We start from the raw sequence: 18197 nt of genomic DNA, 5'->3' as shown, positions 1-18197 counted from the left end.
TTTCATCACAGGTTGCATCTACAAAAAAGTTTAGCATCATTTACAAAAAGCATCCACCTTGCACTCCCATATCACATAACTTTAGTTGATTGAATTTAAAGTTGATGCACTATCAACTCAACCTCATCTGTGCAACCTGCATTAACTCCCAAATTCTGCATTAGTGTATCACTAATTGACAATGCTCCATTGTCAATTAGGTAGGATATGCACTCCCTTACAAGTTCACTTGGAACTTGGAGATTCAAGGGCAGCATATCCTGCCTAATCAAAGCATCCTTCCCTAAATGAGGGATCTTATAGCTATTCCTCCCCTTCACTTTCAGAATTTCCACCATACAGCTTTGCAAGCTTAAGAAAACTTTATTTAAAGTAGTTGGGCTTAACTCATTTAATGAATTAATCACTGCATTCACTAGGCCATCCACATTTGTAGACATGGATTCAGTTTGGAGGCTTTGTATTGCCCTAAACCACCCCAAATCATTAATGTTTGTGTCTGGGGAGTTTGGTGGTTGATGCACCAAGTGAATATCAAAGCCATCAACTGAAGCAACGGCCCTGAAATCTGGTTCTGAGTCTTGAATGTGAGGCCTGGCATTATCTTGCTGAATAAAGATGGTTTTGCTTGCATTTGCTGGCCACTTTGCTTTAATAGCAGGAATTGTCTGTGTTTTTCCATAAAAAAAGGGAAAATTGCACCTAAATACACCAACTTTGCCGAAAATCCATATTTGACACGAACTTAGGATTTTACATTTTAATACACCAATTTAATAAGTTGTTCAATTTTGACTTAATTTTCATTTCCCCCAATCTAACGTCTTACGTGGCGTACTACGTGTCTCACCGGCACGCGCTATTCCGTTCGCCGGAGTAGACACTAAACGACGTCGTTTTTGCAGTATAAAACGACGTCGTTTTACACTAATTATTTTCCAATCCCAATATATTCTAACCTAATTTCACGCTCAGCTCAAATTCAAAAACTCGATCCTCGCCATTCTTCAGCTCTTCTTCTTCAAACTCTGGTGTTCAAATCGACCTTCATCTTCAAGATCTAAGATCATGTCAGCCTCTTCTTCGTTGTCGGCTGGGTCAGAGGACGCTGTGATTAATTGCCGTTGCAAAATACCGGCGAAGGTGGAGACATCAAGAACTTCGAAAAATCCCGATCGAAAGTTCTATTGTTGTCAGTATGGAGACGTAAGAATACCATTCAAATCGATTTCCCAATGAAATTTTTGATTTCCCTATTATAATCTGAAATAATCTGCATATTTCGTAAGCTCTAATGCTCTTATACTCTTTCCTTTCCTTCATTTTCAGTGTAATTATTTTCTCTGGGTGGACACGGTACAGAAGCAATTGAATGTAGTTTCAATGTCCCATTTTGCTGAATTTGCTGAGCATTGTTTAAGTAGAGTGATAGAGCTTGAAGGGAAATTTGATGAATTGGAGAAGAATATGAAAGAGATGGAGGATATGAAGATTTACTGTGGGAAGAAGATGGTTTGCATGTGTTGGTTGATTGTGATCCTCATGACTGTGATCATGATTTTACTATTGTAATCTTGTTAGTTCTAGTGTTAGGTGCCAACATTTTGTAAGTGCTTATTTTTTGTTCATGATATGAAATGAAAGAACCTATTTTGGTACACATCTCTCTCAAACCTACATTTAATCCCTTCAAAAAACTGAAATGAAAGAGACACAAGAATGTATAGCAAACTGAAACTGAAAAGCATTATATAACCAAACAGTTTATAACAACAGAATCAGAGAATGACACCCTGCTTGGCTTTCAATTGTTTGCCATTACATAATCAGTTTATAACAAAACATATGTAATCCCATCAAAACAGAAGTAATTCCTCCCACCAAAATAAAAGTAATTCCCTATTCACTCCCACCAAAATTACAACCCAACATAAGCTTCATTCAGTCACTTGACTATGTTGGGTTAGAATTTCTCCTTGGGAGCTTGTTTGGTTGCTTGCATCTTGTCCAGATTGTCCCTCTGCTTGGTTGGTTGCATCTTGTCCAGCTTGTGTGGTTGGTTGGTTCCCTGCATCCTTTCCTCCCTTCGACCCTCTTCTAGCTCTCTTCTTCGAACCATCAGGTAGCAGACTTTGATTCCCTACACTTGTTCCAGCAGTTGTTTTTCGAGGCCTCCCTCTTGTGCCCTATACATGAATGGCATTGGTTATATAAGATATCAAACTGAAAAAGATTAAATGAAATAGCATAACATTGTACCTTTTCTTTTTGTGGCTTAGTAACCTTCTCATTCTTGCAGCCCCTCGCATTATGCCCTACTTGTAAGCAGTTTTGACAAGTGATCCGTCCCCCAATCTTCCTCAATCTAGTGGATTTCTTTGGATCAACCTCATCATGCTCCCTTCTTCTTTTTTTCTTAGGTCGTCCTGGCATGATCCTAACCAAAGGAGGCAGTACAGGATCTCCAGTGGCTTTTGGCCACATTTTCTCACCATTAATAGGTTCAAGTGCATAGGAATATGCTTTCTTGTATTTCTCCACTGTGTAAGCATCATGTACATAGTCTTGAGGGCCATGTTTCATGTAGTTAATGGCAGAGATGGCATGTACACAAGGAACTCCAGATAGATTCCATGCCCTACATGTACATGACCTAGAACTCAAGCTAACCACAAACTTATCATCTAACCTCTGCACTTCAAACTTTTGCCCTACTCCTGGATGAGCTATACACATCCTAGCACTAACCATTAATTTCTCAAGTTTTTTCTTAATGGATGGACAGATCCTGCCTTCACACTTCTCAATCAATTGAAGTTTTTTCTTTCATCAACACTATGCATTCTTTCATCAACAGAGCACGTGTAAATGCTGCTGCCAAAGATGGTTGGAGATGGAAAACATCTCCCAATGGTTGTTTCTCCGTCAAAACGGCGTACAAGGTTCTTTGCTCTGAGAAAAATCCTATAGTCCGCCCTCAAGAAGACAACATCTGGTCGCTGATTTGGAAGGCTGCAGTCCCATTCAAGGCTAGAACCACAGCTTGGCGGATTTTGAAATGAAGACTGCCTACATGCGATGAACTCCAAAAACATCAGGTCAGTTTTCAAAATGCAGATACTTTGTGCGGCTTTTGCAAAGTGAAAGATGAAACCATTAATCATACATTTTTTGGGTGCAATAAAGCCGATGAAGTTTGGAAAGAGATTTTGCGGTGGATTGGCAAACAGACAACAATGAATCATAAAGCTAAGGAGCATCTGTTGGCCTTTATAAATCTTGGAAACAAGGATGATAGCCAATTTCTTCTTGTGGTTTGGTTATGCACGATGTGGTGCATCTGGAAAGAGAGGAATGTTTGTAAGTTCAATCAAGGCGTGTGGAGGAAAGAGAAGTTGGCTGCGGAGATCAAAACAAGGATTTGGGGGTGGTTGGAGGCTTTTAAACTGCAGCGTTTCACTTCAGATTTTAGGCGATGGTTTACAGAGGCAAAATTACATGGTTAGTTCGTCTTGTGAGTTCTGAGGAGTTTCTTTTGTTCGTTGTTATTGTTTTTGCTTTTTTCGTTGTATCAGCCTTTGGGTATTCCTGATACCCCCTCCTTTTTAATAAAATGCTCTTTTTCCTGATAAAAAAAAAATTGAAGTTTTTTCACCTGCCTCTCCATCAAAGCAATCCTAATATCCTCTAGCATGTTCACAATGTGCTTGCTTCTAGACTTAACTATATAACCATTGAAGGTCTCAGATATATTATTGTCAACCATGTCATTCTGAAATTCTGTGCACAAAAATACCTTGCAAAATCTCTTGTAGTCTCTGTTTTTGAAATCTTCATACGCTGCCTCATTCTCACCTTTCATCTCCTCAAGAGCAGCCTCCCATTGCTCTTCATATGTACTTCTGGCTGCCTTCCAAAAGAGATTCTTCAATGTTGGGCCCTTGAACTCTTTCTTCCAGTTGCAATAAACATGGCGCGCACAATTGCGATGCTCTGCAAATGGAGCCAGGTTTTGCACTGCATTTATAAGACCCTGCACAAATAAACAATGTGTTATGGAAACTTACTACTTAATATGCAGCAGAAATAAATCAAATGTTATGGAAACTTACTTTTTGTTGGTCCGAAATGAAAGATATTCCCAAGCCATCTTCAACCCCTAGCTCTTGAAGAAGTATGCTCAAGAACCAAGTCCAGCACTGTTCATTTTCTACTTCGACCACTGCCCAAGCCAATGGATACATTTGGTCATTTGCATCCTTGGCAATGGCACTCAATAACTGCCCTCCCAAATGTGTTTTGAGGAAACACCCATCCAAGCCTAAGATCCATCTGCATCCTTGCATAAAACCCTTCTTTAAGGCACTAAAGCCAATGTACAAGCCTTTAAAAACCCCACCATCTGTTAATAGCTCAAACCTGCCCTCTGGGTCAACCCTCATCAATTCCAGTATGTATGGCCTCAAGCTAGCATAGTGCTGACTAACTGACCCCCTCAACAATTTTAAAGCCTCTGTCTTGGCCCTATATAACCTGCCTCTAGAGGGTTCAATACCATACCTCTCAATGATGTCAGCCTGCAACTCACCTATATCCATATTGGGCCTCAATCTGAAATGATTTAAGTATTGGCTAGCTATCCATTTGTAGTTAGCAAGCTTAGTATGAATTGCAAAGCCACAAGTATGTGGCTCACCCTCTAGGATTTTCAGTTTGAACACATCCTGACTCTTGCTCATACTTCCATAACACCTCCACTTGCATGGAGGTGTACACAAAGCCTCACAAGTCTTCTTTTGCACTCTCCCAAAATGAAGTGGATATCCCTTAAATATTGCCCAAGTTCTCAAAGCTTCTTTACACTGGTACCCTGTTTCAAATCTCATACCCAACCTTGGCTCAAGTTCTTTATGATCACACTTAGGATCATAAAGAACTCTAGGGCGCCTCTTCTGCCTTTGACCATCATCTTCATCATCAGTAGAATCTGAAAACACATCCTCATCTGAAGCAATGTAATCAGATGTGCATCCAGAATCTACACCTCCCTCAGCCTCATCAACTAACCTACACATCATACCTGCATTGCTCTGTTCTGGAATTTCATTCCAGTTAACATCAGCAATCACATTCTCTTGCAACCTAACACCAACTCTTGCAGCCTTGTATTCCTCATCTTCACTTCCTAGTTCACTTTCACCCAAACTATCATCAGTCTCTATCTGTTCAATAACATCCTCAGGCTCAAGTTGATCATCCTCAGAATCAGTATCAGTTTGGCATTCAAATGCTACACCCTCTGCATCTTGTTCTCTCCCATTTCCTATTCCCTTTTTCTGTAAACTCTTCCCCTTAGCAGTACTATCAACTTTCTCCTTTCCTAATGCCTGTTTCTGTATACCCTTCCCCTTAGCAGAGACATCCCCCTTCTCCTTTTCTAATCCCTGTTTCTGTAATCCCTTCTCCTTAGCAGTACTATCCCCCTTCTCCTTTTCTAATCCTGGTTTCTGTAATCCCTTCCCCTTAGCAGTACTATCCCCCTTACCCAATTGCATATCCTCTTTCACTCCATTATGTAAAAACACCTCAAAGTATTTACAAGATGGAGACAACGGCTGCAACATCATCATGCAATCAATGTCATCATAGAGGGGATAGTAATTCTTAGTTTTAGGGACTTTATATTCTAAGTCTTCGTAGTCCACATACCCTAGTTTTCTGATTTCATCTTGCACATCAAAAAAACCGAATCTATCCTTTTCAAAGTTGGCTACAAACTTAACTTCACCCCTCAAATACATTCTTTGCTTCCCTAAGTGCCTCCATGAACCCCCATGATGGATATAAACACCGAATACATCGCTGTATAAAAACATATAAAAAAAAGGATACAATCAAAAACCAAAACACTAAAAATGATACAATCAAGAACCAAAACACTAAAAATGATACAATCAAGAACCAAACATACACATTCACGTAATCACGGAAAATTCTAGTGAAAAGAGGGCAAAATGATGCTCAATAAAATACCTGTCATCCGCCATCTCGGAACGGTGCGCCGCCACTTCGTGCGACTAACGAACTCTCGCCGGCGTCAGAATATACCAAGAGGACAAGATTACGAGCGAAGACAAGGGTTGATCAGAGGAGAAAACTGAAGTGAGAATGAAGAATCCGAAACGTTGCATGAGAGGTATAGTAAACGGTGGTCAAAACGACATCGTTTTATGAGTAAACCCTATTTAAAATTCAGAAAAACAAAACGACGTCGTCATGTAGCCACGCTGGATAAGTTCGTGACACGTAAGTGCCACGTCTGTAAATGCGGTCGCCGGAAATGAAAATTAAGTCAAAAATGAACAACTTATTAAATTGGTGTATTAAAATGTAAAATCCTAAGTTCGTGTCAAATATGGATTTTCGGCAAAGTTGATGTATTTAGGTGCAATTTTCCCTAAAAAAAACAATGAAACTAACTCAGCATTCATTCTTACATACCCACTGCATTACACCTTACAAAGCTGCTGCTATGCATACAAACAGTCATACATACACAATGCATTGCATGTCTCAAATCATCTAAGCATATATAGAAATAAATTGAACTTGGAACATGCTATTGTTACATTTAGGGCATATCTCATTCACCCTATATACCTGGTATATCAGGTAGTCTTTCACCACTTGTTTGGTGATGCTTTGAATTGGCTTCCACTCCATAGTGCCTGCAGCCCTGTTCTTACTATTCCTTTTTGTTGGAACAAGTTCAGTGAATGGAAAAATTCCAATTTTTCCATCAAACAAGCACTCACCATTAGCCCCAAACACTGGCCTACATACAGCACACATGAACATCACCTTGGTGATGAACTTCTTGTTCTTGCATGTCCTATGAGGTTCTATCTCTTCAGGAGTTAAGTAGAACCTTTGTGCACTTTTTGTGATGTAGAACCATTTCTCATCAATGTGGACTGTGTTAAGCATGCTTTTAAATGTCAAACTCCTCATAATCCTATCATATTCTAGAGCTTCTAAGGAAAACCGTAGCCTAAACAACTTGTTTGGAGCTGTGAGATCAGGTTTTGTTGCATTCGAATGAGCCCTGATCAGTCCAGATTTTGCCCATCTACCCACTGTGTTTTTACTGCATTTAACCCCACATGCAAGCTTTCTAATTGTTGATCTTTTTGACAAATTTAGGCTAGCAATTAACTGTAAATCCAGAGCTACAAGTTTTCTCCTTGGTCTCAACATTTTCTTACTCACCGAACTCATTACCTCACCATTTACTCTTCGTTCTTTTGCAGCTGCCCAAATACGACTGATCGTCCGCCGGCAGCAGCTCCATTTTTTAACAACAGCATCAATCTTCCCTCGAGATGGCTTTCCATTTTGGCTTCCTTCAAGCAGAAACTCGATGATGGCAGCCCTCTCAAAGGAAGAAAGATCCTTCCTTCTAGCCATGTGGAGCAATTTCTAAGTTTTTGAGTGTTTTTTGTTTTTTGGGAGTTTAGTCGACTGAATGTGTTGTCTGCCCTATTTATAAAGGGCATAGCAATCTGAAAATTGTGGGAAATTTGAATGTTGGCCAATTTTTAATGCTAAAGGTTCTTTTTCAACTGCCGCCATTTTTTTGTGCATTGAATTGTGTTTCAATTTTTTAAAGTTAATGCACTCCAATTAGTTAGGCAGATTTTCATTTTGAAATTTTCAACTTATGCCCATTAATTTTTAATTTAGGCAGGTAAAAATTTCATCAAACAAGCATAAAATTAATATAAATAAAATTACAGATTATATAAAAATAAATTAAAAAAATTAAGTCTTTTAATAATAATAAATTAGAAATAATTAGTTATTCCTTAAACACAAACTAAATCATGTGGACCACACTCTTAAATCATCTAATTTGCTTCTCCTTAATCTCCGTGCCGAAAAGAAATGAGACTTTAATAGCGGGACGAAGGGAGTATATTTTATCAAATATAATATTGATATCTAATAAAATAATAGACATCTCAATCATGAGCGGATCTTTATTGGAGACTCACAGGGCACCAACCAGTGCAAGTCCTAAATTTTGTCATATATATATTAAAAATATTTAAGCTAATGTCTGCATAGTTTAGCTCACAAGCCAGTCCAGCTTTCAGTAAAAAATTATTTATTCTTGTATATGATAAAGATAGATTATTTTTTTTTAAAAATGGTTAAGTACCAAATTCCCCCTTATCGATGGCGTCCTTATCGCGTACATGACCCTATAGTCAGGGTAAGCGTTGTTTACTACCTCAACGTGACAAAATCGAACCAATTTTCCTCCCGCCACTTAACGGACGTTAACACTGTCAATTTTTTTTTAATTAATATGAAAATCAAACGTTCCTACCAGACCAAATACCCCATGCGCCGTCGAGCCTCCTTCCCCTTCTCTGTTCGATGCACGACGCACGACCAGAACCGTCGCCACCTCCGTATCCGCCGCCTGAACTATATCCAGCACCACCTTGGCAAATGCCAGAGCCTCCACCACCACCGCTACCCCACCCTCCGCCACTACCTCCCCCAATATCATACACACTTCCACCACCACCGCCATTACCAAATCTTCCACCGCCAAACCCATCCCCACCAACAGAGCCGCCGCCAAACCCGTCACCGCCTCCATGGCCACCACCCCAACCCCTTCCAGACCCAAAACCTCGACCTTTATCATATCCACCAACCGCCAAGGTATGAAAAAGAGAAAATCAAAATTTAAAAATTAGAAATCCTTGATGTATTTTGATTTGGGGAAAAGGAAGAAGAGAAGAAGTGAGGGGGAATGAGAGAAGCTGGCCTTGCTGCGCCGAAGGCGGCGAGAATCGGCGACTTTCGCTGGAACAGAGGCGGCGACGGTTCTGGTCGTGCGCCCTGTGTCAAACAAAGAAGAGAAAGGAGGCCCGACGGCGCAGGGGGGTATTTGGTCCCGTAGAAATGTTCGATTTTCATATTAATTAAATATATATATATATATAACGGTGTTAAGCTCCGTTAAGTGGTGGGGGGAAATTGGTTTGATTTTGCCACGTTGCGGTAGTAAACAGCGCTTACCCTGACTATAGAGTCCTATACGCGATACGGACGCCATCGATAGTGGAAAATTTGGTACTTAACCCTTAATGCTGCGTTTACTTTGATGGATAAATTTATCCATGGAAAATGAAGGATAACAAAAAATTATACCTTGAAATGTCTCCTTTTTTTTCCCAACATTTGACACAAAAAAGATGTTCACCATTTTTTCTTCCTTATTTTCACTTTCAAGGTTGGATAATATTATCCAGTCATTTTTTACTGGATAATATTATCCATCCTTGAAAGTGAAAATAAGGAAGGAAAAATGATGAACATCTCTTTTGTGTCAAATGTTGGAAAAGAAATGAGATATTTTAATGCATAAATTTTTATTATCTATCATTTTTCTTAGATAAATTTATCCATCGAAGTAAACGCACCCTAAAAAAATATATGGAAGTAGTTTTTTTATGTGCTTTCAACCTTTCAATGCACATGCTATTGAATCAATAGAAAGAGAACTGATGAGGAGTAAAATATGCGCTGCCCTAAGATCATGACACGTAGCTTATTTAGATGGATTCGAGTACCATGGAAAGTCAAACCAGACCAGATCGAACCAAACCGGATTAAGGCTGACTTAAGATGACCTTGTCCTAGGAACGCCAGAGAGGAAGTCTCCAGACAAGTCTGCTAGAGAAGCAACTACCAGAGTAGAAGCTACCAGAGAAGTGAATCCAGACCAAGCTAGAGAAGCAACCACCAGAGAAGCGGTCTCCTCGTCATTGATGGCACCCATCAGAGCTTCTAGATCTAGGCCTTCAATCTGTTCAGAGCTGGCCCCTACCATCTCCACGGTTTTGCGCCCAATCACAACAATAATGTTGGCGATAAGAGGAGCAAACCAGCAAAGGAAATCGAGAGTGAAACGAAATATTAGACTATAAATAATAAATAGATTTCTTTTTGTTAGTTCATATTGCAAGCAAAACCAAATATGCATATGGCGTGATATTAGCAAACATGTGGCTAAGTTTATGGTGAAAATGCTGAATGAGAAAATGGTGAAATTCTATTTTGTAGAAAATAAGATATTTAAAAGAAAATATTTTTTAGCCTTAATTCATTTATTGGAGTAATCTCAAAAATATACATACGATTATCAAGATATTTTCATTGATTTATTATTATTATTGTTGTTGTTGTTGCTGCTGCTGCGAGAAAAATGAGCTTTTACTTTTAGTGGGAGTTGGAGAATGGAGACGACTTGAAAATTTGCATAAAGTCAGACAATTCTTTGATATTAAAAAGGTCAGTTTGGTTCAATTTTTAATTTTTCAAACCACCTAAAATTTTAATTTGACATTTTTTCTTAACTATTTTTGATTGCTTAAATTTAATCTCTTTCAAAGCTTGATAATGATTAGTATTGCATTAATATGTTAGTATATGTTTCTGTAATAAAATAACTCCAGTCAATTTTTGGATTGAAGCACAGCAAACAGTTTCGATTAACCAAAATAAAATGACAAAAGATAAAATTATTGATGAGTTTTTGAGAAATGTGTTTTCAGATAACTTTTTTAAAATGTACATTTTCACGTGTGATACTTTTAGGGGTGAGCATCGGTTCGATTCGGTGCAAAATCGAATCAAAAATCCAAAACCAGTAAGAACTAGTAATATTTTGATTTGACTGTAATACTATCATTCATATGATGATAATTTGATTTTAGGTAGCATCTTTATTCAAGGTAATAAATAAAAATAATAAAAATAATCAGCAGGAAGCCACACTCTGCTTATCATATTTTCTAGTAAAACAGTAAGAACTAATAAAACAGTAAGAAGCCAGGATTATCTGCTTAGCATGAAATTAAAATATAAAGAAAATATAGTAGAAAACTAGACATACATGCCATAGAAAGTGATTTAAATTTGATATGAATGATATTACATTCTATGATGATAAATTAATTTTAGGTAGCACATTTATTCAAACTAATAAATACTATATTCTATTTCATATTGCAGTTTAAATATGAGACGACACTACACACTATGCTCACAGTGGGCACGCAGGGCCGGCCCTGAGGGCGGGCGGGCATGGGCGACGGCCCAGGGTCCCAAAAAATTTAGGGCCCAATTTTTTAATATATCTCATTAATTATAGGCTTTATGTATACTAAAAAATATTAGATAACATAATTTATTGTCAAAAATTCAAAGTTCAATTTAAAATCAATTTCAAATTAATTTGATGATAATTTTGTAACATAATTTTGAGGGCCCAAAATTTTAAATATATTTCATTAATTATAGACTTTATATATACTAAAACAAATATTAGGCAATATAACTTATTGTTAAATTTATATTATATTAAAACTTCAAAGTTCAAATCGAAATATAAAATTATGCTGACAATGCTAGTTACTGACTTACTGTTCTAAAATGAGCTTCTTAAATTTAAAATTGTTGAAAACGTATTTGAGATCGTCAATGTCCCTAGAGAGATTGAATGATTTGATAATATCTATATACATATATAAAAGCTCAATCACTTTCAAAAATAGTAAGTTAATTTTCCTGCCAAAAATCACCTTACTATTTTTAAAAATAATTTTTTCTTTCTATTTTTTTTATCAATCTACTCTAGATAATAATAATAATAATAATAATAATAATAATAATAATAATAATAATAATAATAATAATAATAATAATAATAATAATAATATGTGTTAATATATAAGAGTAGCCACTTTTATATAGTAAAAATAAATTTTACCCACTCAAATAAAAACATAAAAAATACCCACTTTTTGTGTTGAAGGACTAAATTACCCTTCTATATAAATGGGCAAACCCTAACCTCCTCTCATTCTCTCATTTTTTTCTCTCTCTCTGCACGCTCTCTCCTCTCTCTCTCTCTCTCTCTCTCTCTCTCTCTCTCTCTCTCTCTCTTCTCTCTCTTCTCCGCCGTCGCATCCCTTCGTCCTCTCCGCCGTGTACTCCCGGTCTCCCCCGCCTCCCTGGCTCTGGCGCCTGTCTCCTCCGCCGTCTCCCGCGTCCTGTCAGCAGCTTCGTAGGACTTCCCCTCTGGATTTCTCTTTTCCAAGCGGCGCCGCCGCACGCTCCCACGGCCACCGCCAACTCCATCGCCCACGACGAGGCCAGAAGCAGAGCTACCAACCCCGGCAGTGGCGCATCCGCCGTCGGATCTCAGCCGGCGCCGATTTCTCTCTCTCTCTCGATTTCTGCTTCCGATGGCGTCCAGTAGAGCCTGGCCTCGGCCGGGCCACCCCGTCCTGCACCACGCTGCCGCCTCAGCGCCGCGCCGCCCCGGATCTGCAGAGGCCGAAGTCTCTGGTGATTTAGTTTCCTGATTTGGGGAAATCGTGCCCTAATTTGAGATGAACTTGGGGCTTTTTTAAATTTTTCTTATTTTGGGGATTTTTAATGTTTACAAGCAATGTATTTCGTTTCAAGAAAGGAAATGTAATAAATTTTCTGCATAAGCTTTGCTTTGATTGAATACTAAGTATATTGGATCACAGATTGAAGAAATTGATGAAAATCGCACAATTTTGTATAAATGTTCTTGAATTCACAACTGAATTATCGGCGTTGGTTGTGAATTCACAATTGGAATAGTGTTGATTGTCAATTCAAGTTTTATTGGTTGTGAATTCACAACTTGAAATAGTGTGGGTTGTGACTTCACGCGAATTCACAACTAACACTATTTATAGTTGTGAATTCAAACTTTAAAACTAGAATTAATGTGTGTATTTTAGCTACCTAGTTTAGTGTGCTTTTCGCCGTGGTTTCATGTGATTTTGCATAGTTTGCAATGTTTTGGCGCAAGAATGAGCAGGATTGGAGATGGAGCTGTTGATGGAAAGAATTGGTGAAAGACGAGCTTTCGATGAAGAATTGACGTGAAGTTTGAAGATAGTTAGAGATTGGGCTTTTAAATACTTGTTAGGAGTATATTTTTATGAAGCTCAAAACTCTTGTTTATTTTATTTTGGATTTAATTTGATAGAGGGCCGAAGCCCATGTTTTTTGGTTTAGGCGGCATATTCTAGGGATTAATTCCCTAAGCATGCGCGCATAGATAGACATATATATTAGTTTAGGTTATTTGCTTTGGATACACAACTTGACAGCCGCAATTTTTGATTCAATTTTAGTAGTTGACCACTATTCCCATGCAATTTCATTCTTCACGTTCCTTAGCATTAGAATTCCTTTGTTTTGTTTTTTACTTTTAATTCTTGATATTGGCGGCTGGAATCAACTTTTGGAGCAGACGAAGTTTTGTTGTGATTTCAATCGTGGTTCCCTTATTGCTTTCAATTTAATTTGTTTCGATATTTTTATGTTTAATTTTATTTATTTGATTGTTTTTATTTTACGCATGAGTAGTTAAACCTTTAATTCGGCAAGAATAATGAAACTCTAATTTAATTATCTGTGAGACCTAATTGGTTTAAAATTGATTCCTATTAATTCCGATTAATTCCTAGGTTCAATGATAATTCTGATTTTATTTAAGTCTGGCCAACTTAAGTTTAATTGGATTACAGTCAATTAGTTCCTGTCAATCCGTAATTGTTGGAATATGGCTGATTAGTGATAAAACTACCGTGTTCGTAGTAGGAATTAATTGGTATATTAATTATTGCTAGCTTATCTAGGATAATTGATATAAATTGGGTTCCTTCATCTTAATGCTATTAGAATATTAAATCTAGGTCTGGCGTCTCCAGCTAGGTTATATTTTAATAAGGGAAATAAGCAGGTCTGGCGTCTCCAGCTGTTTATCGACACAGTAAGAAGGAATTGGGGTACGTCCGTTGCGTTTCACGGTATCCTATAACTGGTTGGTTGATAGGGATAAATTAATCTTTGCGTCGATGATCAGAGCTTTGAATTAGTGTGGATTTATTCGAACCGAGTTACCTTTTATTGATTAATTTCTCTAGTTATTTTGTTTGATTTAATTTGCTTTTTAGTTGATAATTATTTTCTTCTTAAAATTAAGGCGTGGTGGCATCACCGATTTTCTAGACTTAGGGATTTGAATGATTTTTAACTGCTCTCTGTGGGATCGACCCTGCTTACCATTATACTAATTTATTTTGGTAATTCCGCAGGAATTATTTGGTGGTTGGCGACGTCCACCAAGAATTCACAACCAATACTTGTTATTCAGTTGTGAATTCACTGGTTGTGAATTCGTGGGTATTTGTAAAAAATTTATATGCAAGGGTAAAATGGTAAATGTGGGTATTTTTTAAAGTTTTTATATTAGTGGGTAAAATTTATTTTTACTAAATAAAAGTGGCTATTTTCAAAATCCACTCATATAATATTCATACAAAAACGTACTAAAAATTTAATAAATGTAAATCATATTAAAAATTCTATTTTTAAGTTATATAAAATAGAAATTTGTATATATAAATCACCTTACTATTTTTAAGTTATATGTAAATCATATTAGAAATTTGTATATAAAATTATTTATCTACAAATTTATATTTTAAGCTAAAGAGTTCTAAAATGAAAAATTATAAGTTTTGTTGCCCGGATTATGAAGAACACACGCAAGAATCAATTAAAACACACTCACAAGATCACAAGAATAGGGTTTACGTGGTTCGATTCTTTCGAATCTACATCCACGGGACAAAGGAAGAATATCTTTATTGATGAACAAACTTCGAAAATAAGAACTACAAACTGAACACTCAATCGAACTTTGAATTGAGAGCTCACAAAACCAAAATTACAGAGAAGCGAGGAAGAAGATGAAGAATTCTTCTATCATCTGCAAAAGATCCGTTATAACAGACTTCCAGCTGAGAATAAATCCTGGCTTTCGGATTAGATCTACGGCTGAGAAGATTAACGTATAATTGCAAACTAACTCCCTCCGTGAAACAATATTTGCACAAGAGGTCCCCCAACTTATATCCGCTCTCTGAATACACCTCTCCGCATGAATGCATCAAGTAATTTCAAACAAATCTCCACCTTACCAGATGCAATCAATGCAAAGAATCCGCAAAAGTAAACTTCCCCACTCCGACAAGTTCCTTCAGTTGGAACAGCTGAGCACAGCTCAAAACCTTGGCACCAATCCTATCAGCTCAAGACAATGATTAAACTTAACACAAGGCAAAGCCTTGGTTAACATGTCAGCTGCATTGTCTTCGGTAGATACCTTTTCCATGCAAACAACACCCTTTTCAGCAATATCCCGCACAAAATGAAGTCTAATATCGATGTGTTTAGACCTCTCGTGGAATGTCTGATGCTTAACTAGATATAAAGCACTTTGACTGTCACTTTTGATCTCCACAGACTTTTGTTCAATCCCAAAATCAGAAATGATGCCCTTTAACCAGATAGCTTCCTTCACAGCTTCGGTGATAGCCATGTACTCAGCTTCGGTTGTTGAGAGAGCAACAACATGTTGTAAAGAAGATTTCCAGCTGACTGCAGAACCAAATAGAGTGAATACATACCCTGACTGAGACCTGCGATTATCAAGATTAGCTGCGTAGTCTGAGTCAGTATAACCCAACAAAGGACAGCCTCCAGTATCATCACTCTTTTTGAACAGAATCCCTCTATTTTCACTTCCTTTCAAATGCCTAAGTATTTTCTTCAAGATTTCCCAATGATCTTTGCCAGGGTCAGACATATATCGACTTGTTACACTTATGGCATGAGAAATATCAGGCCTTGTACACACCATAGTGTACATTAGGCTGCCAACGAGATTCGAATAAGGAATTGCTTCCATCTCCCTCTTATCCTCTGCTGACTTGGGCTTCATTTTATCAGAAAGTTTGACATGCGTTGCCAATGGTACAGATGTAACCTTGGCTTCATGCATATTAAATTTTCTCAAAACCTTTCTGATATAGTCTTCTTGCCCTAACCACAATTTTCCAGCCTTTCTATCTCTCACAATGTCCATCCCCAGAATTCTCTTGGCTTCTCCCAAGTCCTTCATCTCAAAACAGCTGCTCAAATCCTTCTTTATGTTCTTGATTTCTGACTTGTCTTTGCTTGCTATAAGCATGTCATCGACATACAATAACAGATAAGCAACTGTACTACTCCCTTTCTTCTTCAAGTATACGCAATTGTCATACTCAGATTTGACAAAACCTATGGTCAGCATGTGTTCATCGAATTTTCTGTACCACTGTCTGGAGCTTTGCTTAAGACCGTACAGTGATTTCTTTAGCAGGCAGACCTTCTCCTTAACTCCAGGGTGTGTGAAACCTTCAGGTTGAGACATGTGAATGCTCTCCTCAAGGTCACCATGAAGAAAGGCTGTCTTGACGTCCATCTGCTCAAGTTCAAGATCAAATTGAGTGACAATGGCTAACATAATCCTTATTGATGTATGCTTTACCACCGGGGAGAAGACTTCATTGTAGTCTATCCCCTCCTTTTGAGTAAACCCCCTCGCAACAAGCCTAGCTTTATACCTCACTTGATCCTTGTCAATGGACTCCACCTTTCTTTTGAATATCCATTTGCAAGAGACAAGTTTTCTGCCCATTGGCTTAGTAACAAGAACCCAAGTGCCATTCTTTTCCAATGACTCCATTTCTTCCTTCATGGCCAATAGCCACTGCTCTTTTTCCGGTCCACTGATAGCTTCTTTATATGTTTTAGGCTCTTGGTACTCCAACTCCTCAGCCACACTTAGAGCATAGTAGATCATGTCTGCGTGTGCATACCTTTGAGGGGGTGTAATAACTCTTCTTACTCTGTCTCGAGCAAGCCTGTAATTCTCCAAATTTTCATCTGGTCCATGAGCTCCTTGTTCACTATCATCAAATTCATCATGAGTTTGCTCACCAGCCTCATCAGCATCTGAAAACATTTCATTCAATTGCTCCACCTGAATGAAATCCTCTTTTTCCTGCATATTTTGTTCTTTATCAGAGGACCCATTCATGGTGGTCTTAAATGGCATTTGAGACTCATCGAAGATTACATCTCTTGATATAATCACCTTTCCCAAACCACTCTCAGTACACCACAGCTTATAACCCTTCACTCCTTTAGGGTAGCCAAGCATCACACATTTTAATGCTCTAGGTTCAAGCTTGTCTTGTCTGATGTGGGTGTATGCTCTACAACCAAACACCCTAAGATTCTCATAGCTCTGAACCTTCCCATACCATTTCTCATCAGGAGTTTTCAAATCTAGTGCTGAAGATGGAGAGCAATTAATCAAATGAGCTGCTGTAACAACAGCTTCTGCCCAAAACCTTTTGGGCATGCTAGCTTCAAACAACATACATCTTACCTTTTCCAAGATAGTTCGGTTCATTATTTCAATTACCCCGTTATGTTGAGGGTTGCCTGGTACTGTCTTATGCCTTCGAATCCCTTTGTTTTCACAAAATCTCTCAAATTCACCGGAGACAAATTCAAGACCATTGTCTGTCCTAAGGCATTTTAGCTTTAAACCCTTTTCTGTTTCCACTTCATTGCACCAAACTTTAAACTTATCAAGAGCTTCAGTTTTATCCTTAAGAATGTAAATCCATAATTTTCTTGAATAATCATCCATTATAGACATATAATACTTTCCCCTTCCCAAGCTCTCAGTTTTGGTTGGCCCCCATAAATCACAGTAAACATAATCCAAAGGAGATTTGGATGTGTGTTTACCTGATTTGAATGGTAATTTCTTGCTCTTAGCCAAGATGCACTACTCGCATGTTGCAAGTTTGAAGTGAGCTGACCCTTGAATTATCTTCCTCTTTACCAATTCATTCAGCCCTCCTTCGCCTATGTGACCAAGTCTCTTGTGCCACAGTATGGAGATATCTTGTGTGGTTACACTGGATTCTCCCAGCACAGTCTCAGCCTCCAAGTAGTACAATCCATTGCTTCTTGACCCAATCATGACAACCTTTGAGTCTTTCAAAATCTGCATCCCTGCCTTCGATGATTTCCATTGATATCCCTTTTTCTCAAGAAGTCCAAGAGAAATAAGATTCCTTCTTAGTGTGGGAATGAATCTGACTTCTTGTAAAATTCTGACAGAGCCATCGTGCAGCTTCAATCTCACACTCCCTATTCCCTTT

At 38.0% G+C, this 18197-nt stretch overlaps 1 protein-coding gene across 1 annotated transcript; it reads right to left on the bottom strand.

Annotated features, from left to right (window-relative positions):
* Positions 1-6582: 6582 nt before the first annotated feature.
* LOC131007878 (uncharacterized) lies at positions 6583-7467 on the bottom strand. Its single transcript, XM_057934789.1, has one exon. The coding sequence runs from the start codon at positions 7465-7467 to the stop codon at positions 6583-6585; it is 885 nt and encodes a 294-aa protein (XP_057790772.1).
* Positions 7468-18197: the final 10730 nt, after the last annotated feature.

The sequence above is a fragment of the Salvia miltiorrhiza genome, chromosome 2 (genome assembly GCF_028751815.1).
Source record: "Salvia miltiorrhiza cultivar Shanhuang (shh) chromosome 2, IMPLAD_Smil_shh, whole genome shotgun sequence".
Lineage (NCBI taxonomy): Eukaryota > Viridiplantae > Streptophyta > Magnoliopsida > Lamiales > Lamiaceae > Salvia > Salvia miltiorrhiza.
Note: the sequence above shows the minus strand (reverse complement) of the source record. Positions and strands in the feature narration are given on the sequence as shown.